The 9,581-nt window shown below is 41.9% G+C and overlaps 1 protein-coding gene across 1 annotated transcript; it reads right to left on the reverse strand.

Annotated features, from left to right (window-relative positions):
* Positions 1-3,219: 3,219 nt before the first annotated feature.
* LOC140237083 (galanin receptor 2b-like) lies at positions 3,220-6,573 on the reverse strand. The gene is made up of 3 exons (XM_072317026.1): positions 6,154-6,573; positions 5,141-5,276; positions 3,220-3,809 (listed from the first exon to the last, which is right to left on the reverse strand). Exons 1-3 carry the CDS (start codon positions 6,571-6,573, stop codon positions 3,220-3,222), a joined length of 1,146 nt encoding a protein of 381 aa, XP_072173127.1.
* Positions 6,574-9,581: the final 3,008 nt, after the last annotated feature.

Here is a 9,581-nt window from a genome sequence, read left to right on the forward strand (position 1 = left end):
GAGCCATGTCAGGAAGCATAATAAGAACTGACTCGCATCCTTACACATAGATCGTCTCAGTCATCATCGAAATCGATGGACATATACCCTTACAACATCGTGTACAGGGGCGGATCCAGGAATTCCGTAAAGGGGAGGCGCCGTTACAGAATTGAAGGGGGGAGGGCTCACGCATCCCATTTTTGTCTTTTCATTTCTTTTGTTTTAACCAAAAAAAAAAAAAAAGAGGGGGCGCGCCCGGTGGCGAATATTTTTTCCGTACATGGAAACGCTACAGGACATGAATTATTCATAAGTTGAGCTGAAATTTTGAAGTGCGCAAGCGCGTGGACTTCACAATTCTATAGCTCGGCCAATTTGTACACGAATGAACGGACTCGCATACTGTACATACATACAGTGTACTGAGTATGGTAAGGGTACCACCTATCGGCAGGGTACCTTGACATCGGCACCCTGCGTATCATGGCTGTTTGCGTAAAGAACGAATTGTACGCGTGGGATTAAGTGCCATTTGCTATGAAAACAATAAAAAAGAAGAAACAAAAATCTTATGAGCGCCCTACGTAACCCCGCTGGTAAATATGCGGGGAGCAGACAGCATCGTGATAGTCAGCGCAGCCAGGGCAGCCGGCGTGGCGAGCATGAGCGAGCATGCAGGGTTCGAAGAAAGTGCAGTCGATTGTTGGAAGCAGGTACATACGCAGCTCGCGTGAAATGAACAGCTTTACAAGCTGCAACCTAAACTACAGCCATAGGCTTGGAATTGATGCCACATTACCACTATTCGTACATGCATAAATGGCCAAATAAAGAGTTCTTCCGAAATCTTTCGCACGCCTTTTTTGTCGATAAATAAACCGCTACCACAGAACAGTAGGCCTACTTCGTACTCGCCTATGAAGCGAATGTGCATTTACAATCGACTTCTCAGTGATGCCATGCTAGTGACTCGAGCATCGCGAGTGCACTTTCGAAATTCATGTACAACGATAAGATCATGACCAATCCATATGTAAACTAATAATAGTAGATCGAACTTCAGTAGAGTCTAGTTCTACGTTTTCAAACCAATATTAGTCAATTAGAAGTTATATGTGAGCGTGATTGTATCCAATGTACAGAGTGCTACGTGTGTGCAATTAAAATGACACGTATGTGACGTGTTGGATCGCAAGCGACAGTGCAGTTTCCTCTGCGCTGCAGCTGCAGCAGATATTGGTCGATCGTACCACCGAACTAAAACATAGTGGAATGCGTGTCCCTATTCCCAACATACACGAGACCGTGCAGCCAAATTACCGTGTTGCGTCGCCATCTTGTTCGGGCAATTTTTCCTTATGGAGTGCACGCTTAGGCGCGGTCAGACTGGGCCACTGGTACGCGCGCAAGCAAGAGTACGCCGTCCAGTGGCTAGTGATTATGACGTAACAATGCACGTTTGTACATGACAATGGTCTCGCGCTTCGGAGACACAGCCCGCACTCCATATAAGGAAAAATTGCCGTAACAAAATGGCGGTGGTAGCAAGTTTTGGTGGCTGCGTATTTCCTGGGTGAACACGCATTCCACTATGTTTTAGTTCGGTGGATCGTACGCACCTCGTGAGTGCAGTGACATGTTTACGCACGAACATATACATGCGCAACCATTGTGCGCAACACACACACACACACACACACACACACTCATACACATGTACTAGTAGCTAGCTAGCTCGTTGCAGCATCATGTGCATGTGGCGTTCATTCTCGCAAGTCCGTGCGCATGCGCATTTCATTCTTTCAGCTAAACTTATGAATAATTCATGTCCTGTAGCGTTTCCATGTACGGAAAAAATATTCGCCGCCCGCGAAGCCCCACCCCCCCCCCTTGATCCGCCACTAATGTACTATACAAGATACTAATTCCTTGCGTTGTTACATTGCCGAGAGAAACCATAAGTGTTAAAAAGGCCTAGGAGATAATCTTCATACAGTACCTATAGTGTCCAGTTTGAAAGAATGCAGTAGATTTCTCGATCTTCCATACTATTGTCTGCGTTGTCACAGTCACTGGTCATGATTTGTGACTCTCTCCTTATCATACTGTATCATTTCTGGTTTCCAAAAGATTAATGAAAAAAAGAAGAAGAAGAGAATGCATGCACTATACATACACAAAATTGTTCCTTAAAGGGAATTCCGAAGCAGTTAAAAGTTCAGCTGAAATGAAAGAGCAAAATTTTAAAAGCACAGCAATGAAGATTTGATCAAAATCAGATAAAAATGAGGGAAGTTATACGAAACTTCATATCTATTGATATTTTCATGACTTCCGTTAATGTAAGTTGCTGATTATGCATGGGTAATTACAGTAAGGAACAAATTTCAAGAACACTTTCAAGATTGTCTGAAAAGAAAAAAAAACTTTGTAAGCATGAAAGTGAAAATTTGATCAAAATGTGATGAAAACCAGGGAAGTTGAAATGAAATGCTGAAGTTCCGCGCTGTTTGTGTAACAGTTTTGAAACATTTGATAAATGATGAATAAAATGAACTTATGTCTTCACCTCACAATTTTCCATTGATCGTGTACACAAACACAAAATTGTAAAAATTCATTTTTTTTTTACTGTACTGTACAAGCATGAACAATGTTATCCCTGGCTGAGTAACTTCACAGCAGTGACCAGTGAGATGTAATCATAGGATTTTAGACTGGGTCTTAATTCCGTTTAAAAAGAAAAAAAAAAAGAAGACATTCCAGTACTTTGTATAATGGCAAGTTGTGAAGTGATTCACGTAGAAGCCTATATATTGCACAATATATAGCACCGATTTCTGTTGAGTTCATGGCAGTGACTTCATTCGAGCACGATTTCTTCTCTTTGTCTTCTCAAGACGATGAAACATAATAATGTCTTACGACATTGCATCGATGTCCAGAAAATGTCAAAGTACTACATCAGTTACGATCATATAATCATTATCTATCAAAAAAGGCTTACATTGCATCATAAAAAAAAAGAAAATGAGATGTCCGAGGTATAACAATACACTGTAGCTGTGTTTAAAGTTAATGCAGATTGGAAATAATCAGAGAGGCGGATGTCTGCATGTCTGAAATGTATTGCATGTATCTACAACTAATGACCAGTTTCCAGTTATATAACAGTCGTGTCTTTCAAGAATTTTGTAGTCTACGTCATGACCGCCATCGACGTGAAGACTGTTTTGTTTATGCTGTTTCTGCCTCATCAGACAAGGGTGTCTGGTCTTCAAATGGACGTCCATTGCATTTGAGTATGACGTACACAGTCTGCGAAATGTGTCGCCATGCCTTTGGGTTGAACGCCGCATAAAACAGCGGGTTTAGTGCCACGTTGAAATGTACGGCCATATCAGCGAAGATCGTGAGGATCTCGTCCTTGTTGTTCTCGTAGATGGGATGGTCGAACCCTTTCAGAGCAAAGACAAAGACAATCACCAGAATGGTGGTGTGATAGATGGCCCAGCAGATCAAGAAGGAAACGAAGAGAGCTGTAGTGTTTGGCATTTCCTGGGCGCGGACGAGCGCACCGGGCGCACTTCCGTCGGCCTCTGTCATCTGTGCGAATCTATTGGAATGCTGCTGGCGCGTCTGGCCCGTAGCCCTCCGCGCGCTCCACAGTGTCCGGCAGACGCAAATATGCAGTGTTGTCGTCAAGGTGACCGGCACCAGGTAGAGAAAGATAACGATCAGCGAATCCTTAATCAGCATAACGATATGGATCATTGGGTGATCAGCCAGAAATGTAAGACCGTCTGCCACTGCCACAATTACACCGGCTGCCGTATGGATGTATGTGGAAGAAATGAATTGAAAAATGTAAATATCCATAAAAATGAAAAGCAACACACGGATAAATCATAATGCATGACCCTCATTTCTAAAGGTAAGGGGGTGGGGAAAAGTGTATCAGGACAGGTACCCCCCCCCCCCCCCCCGCCGGACAATTACCACCCCTCCCCCGGCTGAATACCGGTTAGTACCACAATAGGATTAGAGTAAAGATTAGGGTTATGGGTGAGGTTTAGGGTTGGAGTCTGGGTTCCTAGGGTTAAGATTAGGTTAAGGATTGGGATTAGGGTTAGGATCAGGGGGAGGGTCTGGGATAATATTGTCCAGATGGTATTTGTCCTCTCAAGAGCCGAGGAGAAGAGGAGAAAGAGTAATCCTCAACTCACGTTTTATTTTGCGGTGATAACTTTAGGGACCCCCCAAAAACACACACACACACACACAAAACAAAACAAAACAAAACAAAACAAAACTGATGATGGTTTTGCTGGTGGTCTTAAGTTGGATTCGACCAGTTGTCGATCTTAAGGTCCGGAAAATAACCTTTCGTGTAAACTGGTACACTTTAGAAAATTCGCTGGCACTGCTGCCATGGCAATGTTCGTTCGCCTTGTCTACGCAATGAATTTGCAAATTATTCTATTTTGCTGAAGGGAATGTTTTCACTTTAAGTCTCCGCGCCCTCCACTCTCCCAATGAGATGAGAACAAAATCAAAACAAAACTGATAACGGGTATAGAGCAGGTCACCATATCATAATAGTGTTTGTTCAGATCGGAGAAAGCAGACCATACTTCCTGTGCTGTGTATAATGGGTGCAAAATATAACCACTTTGTGATACAGGTAGCAATAATCACTGCTCATAGCTACACATCAGGATTACAAAATGGAGGACAAGAATTCATAATCGGAATACACGTATAATGACTCTGTATAGAAAGAAGAAAGTGACTGAATGTTTCATGGAAATCATTGCAGAATTATCAGTAGGGGGCCTATCCTGTATAGGATAATGCGAACATACTATTATAGGTTTACATTCTTCTTCTGTTTTCTTTTTTTTTTTAGAAAGTAGCTTTAAGTTAAAAATACCTTAATGAAAATGAAGAAAATCGAAACACTAGTATTAACAAGGATTAGGGACAGTATATCATTTTCACGTTATATGTACATTTTTTTTTTTTTTTTTTGGACGACGTGGATTTCAAGTACAATGTATTTGCATCTTGATTTTGCTTGAACTGTTTGTTTTCTATCGATTTTCAGTTCCAGTGCTATTATGTTGCTTCTTCAATCCAATAAAAAAAAAATCCTCACCTATCCACAGTATTATGCAAAGCACGAAAGCATTCCGCGGACTTCTCCATTTCCTGGCAGTGATCGGGTGGGTGACGACGACGTAATAGTCAACGGCCAGGACTGTGATCATGCTACCGATCTGGTAAAGTACCACCTGAAATTCAAAGAAAATTATGACATGGCATGGACGTCGGATGTCTATGAAATTGTTGTAAATGGGGTTAATCAATGAGCACATATATAGATATAATATTGAGAAAATAATATTCCCGTCCGGCATTCCCGTATACTGCAGAGGAGGGGCCGCGGAGCGGATGGGGGGGGGGGGGGGGGAGCTGGAAAGAGATGGGGTATGTACTAGGCCTACCATTGTCCCTTGACTCCCCCCCCCCCCCCCCCACGCACATACACACACAAAATACGTTCCGCGGCCCTTTTACGCGGCATTATTTGCTGTTAGGAAATGGACTATTGTACCTACATAATATTATTTAAAACCCACTAAAACCCACTAATTCCCTGCGTTACCCACGAGCAGAAAGATGCCATCCCCTAATCTATACAAGTTCCACATTACATAATGACAACGACAGTGATAATAATGATACAAGCCTATAGCAATAAAAGGAAGAGAACAATGATGACAACAATCATAACCATAATAAAAGCAATAATGATAATAATAATGATAATACAGTGATAAGTCAACGAGTCAAGTGGGGATTTTGTCCAATGTAAGGAATACCAAGACCAGTGAAGAGCTTCCAAGCGATAGCATTGAACGGCACGACCTCTTTCGCCCATAGTGTGAGTGCATGGGGATGCAATAATCACCGTGCCAATAATGTATCTGTCATAGTTGATTTCCTCGCCATCATGGTTACCGTATTTAATTCATGAGGACGATTAAGGACAAAAAGTAGAAAAAAAAAATAGGCAGGGGACAGTTATTGCCAGGACGCCATACGTATTACCACAATCGCAACACACCTATGATATGTGTATTGTTAGGCACACATGCTTTCTCTTACCGTATTAAAGAGCTCCAAAATCTTGAAACAATGAATGATGAACATCGGTATGACGTGATGAGATACAAAGGCGAAATATCCGCACACCATCAGATTGGCAATACTCGCCGTAGATAGGTACAGCAAATCGGCGATGAGAAGATTTCCAATCAAGACATTTTCGACGAGACGGCGAGCCCGTTCGAATGCGACGATGCTGTAGAGGTGGACCCCGTTGCACAATGCGCCGACGACAATCAGGGCCAGGAAGACGAAGAACGCTATCTTGTTGAGGATGAAACGATCCTCAAGGTCGACGTTCCAGTCGTATTGTTGAAAGTATGAAGAAAATGAGTAAATGGCCCAGGACTCTGAGTGGCTCAGGTCTACCGAGTCCTGGAGGGATGCGTCGTTAAGCTCGCCGACGTCGGTATCACTCATGACGCCGTTCAATGGTTATTGAGAACTGTTACCTCAGAATAATCTAGGCACTTCGACAAGCGGAGTGAACTCTTCGATAGCAGTGTAGAAAGCATGCAACCACTTGCAAATGTAATTATGATTCGAGTTGAAAATCTTCCAGCGGTGAAGCAGAAGAATAGACGGGATGGTGATGATGGCAGAGAAAGTTGTCCGCTGAAATTGCACTTGCTCTGAAATTGACTATTTTCTTTACAGTAGCGTGTTACTGCACGTGTATAGATGCGAACAGAACTTCTACATATATTACTGACATTGGTTTTCTTCAGCTCACGCACACAGGAAACAGCCGTACGAATGATTGCTGACCTCGCAGGCAAATGACCCAGTGTATGAGTGACAGAAAGGTGTCCGACTATAATATACTAGCACGACACCATGTTGTTGGTTGTCAGGAATTGTATAGACCGTCCTGCGGTGTTGTCGGCTACCTCACAGGATATCATCTGAAATGATAATGCGAGTGGGCGCTCGTGGTTCCTTTATTGGACATTGTTGCCGTTCCCTAGTGATTTATCACCACTCATGATTTTATCATTACATAGCGGAAGTGTTTTTAGTGAGAGCAAAATTTTCTATTTCGCGTCCACCCTTTTATGTCTCTGCAAGGAATTCTGAGAGAAAAGTTGTATAAAGAACAGCATCAAGGAGTACTTTCCAGGATAAACAAGCTGCCAACTCCCATGATTCGTCGTGATATGATGTCAAAATGATCATTCTCGCTGCCAAACACCACCAAGATCTTTCAAGAATTTAATCAATGTGATTGTAAACCCACATTAAAGCTTCACTAGAGCAAAAATGACGGTGGGACGACTTTTCGGTCAACACATACCGGAAAAAGAAGACTGGATCGCTACGCTGGCAGAAGTCCTGCTTTCGATCAGACAAGTTGTCAGACGAGCAAAGCAAGTCTCTTGTGGCGAGGAAGTGATCAGAGCCATACATCCTCTGTGTTAAGCATGGATTTGAGCATGATGGGCATGAAGATAGGACCAAAAAAGAAAAAAAAAATAAAGGACGGGACAAGGGGGTGGATTGATGGAGAAAACCAGGAGAAGAAACTTATTAGTGTAACGAAAATAATTCGTTACAGATCTTGTTTGATGTTGCCTCCCTATTCATCCTTATCCTTCACAGGTTGCATGTCCTCTTGGTCCTCGGGATCATCACTGACCCTCCTCTGCCTTTTGTCTGTCTACCCTCCTGCTTTTAATCCCCCTTCCTTTACCGGTTGGGCTCCCGGTTGCCGGCCATGACCTCCAACTCTTCCCTTTTGTTTCCTTCACTCTGTGTCCCTAGCCCTCCCATTACTGTTCTTAATGTGTGTAGTCCTTGTGATTGCTTTCCCTGCCTGTTTGTAATTTTGTCTCTGACAAAGCTTCTGCTAGGATCGAAAGCTCAGGCCCCTTAAGTTTTGACTCCGAATACTAGTATACAATAATTATTGTAATACAGTGCATGTACAGTGTGTTCCTGTATATAGAAAGAAGGGAAAAGGAGTGGGAAACGACGGGACAGAATACGTGGAGGCAGACGAGAATAAATAACAAAAGGGCAAATAACAATTCGCGCCAGACAAAACATTTGAAAATATCAGAAAACATTGCATAGGACCTATATACTGGGTAGGACCTATAGGTAACATTAAGAAATCTGCAAATTCTGCGAGTCGTCGCTTACGTGTCAGGACACTGCAGGTCAAGACAGCCGTCAAGGTAGAAATCCCTTCGAAAGTCAAAGCCAAACCAGTGGTCATATTGCAATCTTTCCTTCAGTCAGGGATGATCTTGACCCTGTCAGGTTACGTCATGATCTTTATACGATCACAACTATTTTATGTCATGTCGGTCAATGGACATTTGAATAGAAAAAATGATCTCAATATTCGTCAGTTTTAAGGGTAAACGATGTCATTATTGGTCCGTGCACCACAAAACGCAACAAAATCTTATTTAAATACTTTTTTCGTTAAGCATATGTTAAAAAATCTTATTGGTCTTGCTATCTGCCATAAGGATCAGCATGACGGGGTGTACATGGAATAAAAACAAACAAAACCAAAACCACTGAAAACACCACTTCGCTTGAAATTTATTACTAATTGATATCCTTTCACACAATCGCGGAGGGTTTCAACACACTGAGTGAAAACACCTATTACCCAAGGAGCAAAGTTGAATACCCAAAACACACATCATAACAGATGACTGATTTCGCCATTCATGACCGTCGCTTTTAGTTTTACAGTTGGTTAAAAGGATGTTGTACTTTTGGTTGAGTAAGGGATTCAGATTTTAAATCTTTTCCAATATATTAGAAGCCACTTGTACTAATAGTAGAGCAGATAAGCCGAAGAATTGTGCAAAATTTGACTAAAGCATGAAACTTTCACCATTGTTAGTACATGCTATAAGATTAATTTTAAGATCGGGAGGTAAGTCTGAATTGACCTCTGATGACCTCTAGAGGTCAATGACCTCAAAATCTAAGAAAATTGATATTTTGCGTCATTGGTTAATGATAAACACAGTAATGATGTACTAAAACTTAATTTTTGTCACAGTGAAATTGTCTTTATGTTCCACAGAGCCCTGACAGGTTTCTACCTTTGACCTCTGATGACCTCCAGAGGTCAATGACCTCAAAATGTCAGAAAATTGATATTTTGCATCATTGGTAAATGATAAAACACAGTAATGATGTACTAAAACTTCATTTTTGTCACAGTGAAATTGTCTTTATATTCCACAGAGCCCTGACAGGTTTCTATCTTTGACCTCTGATGACCTCCAGAGGTCAATGACCTCAAAATGTCAGAAAATTGATATTTTAACGCGTCACTCATAACTGAAACACGGTAATTATGTACTAAAAACTAATTTTTGTAAGAGGAATTGCCTCAATGTTCCACTGAGCCTTTCGAGTCAGATTTCTACCTTTGACCTCTGATGACCTCAGATGACCTA

The sequence above is a fragment of the Diadema setosum genome, chromosome 1 (assembly GCF_964275005.1).
Source record: "Diadema setosum chromosome 1, eeDiaSeto1, whole genome shotgun sequence".
Taxonomy (NCBI): domain Eukaryota; kingdom Metazoa; phylum Echinodermata; class Echinoidea; order Diadematoida; family Diadematidae; genus Diadema; species Diadema setosum.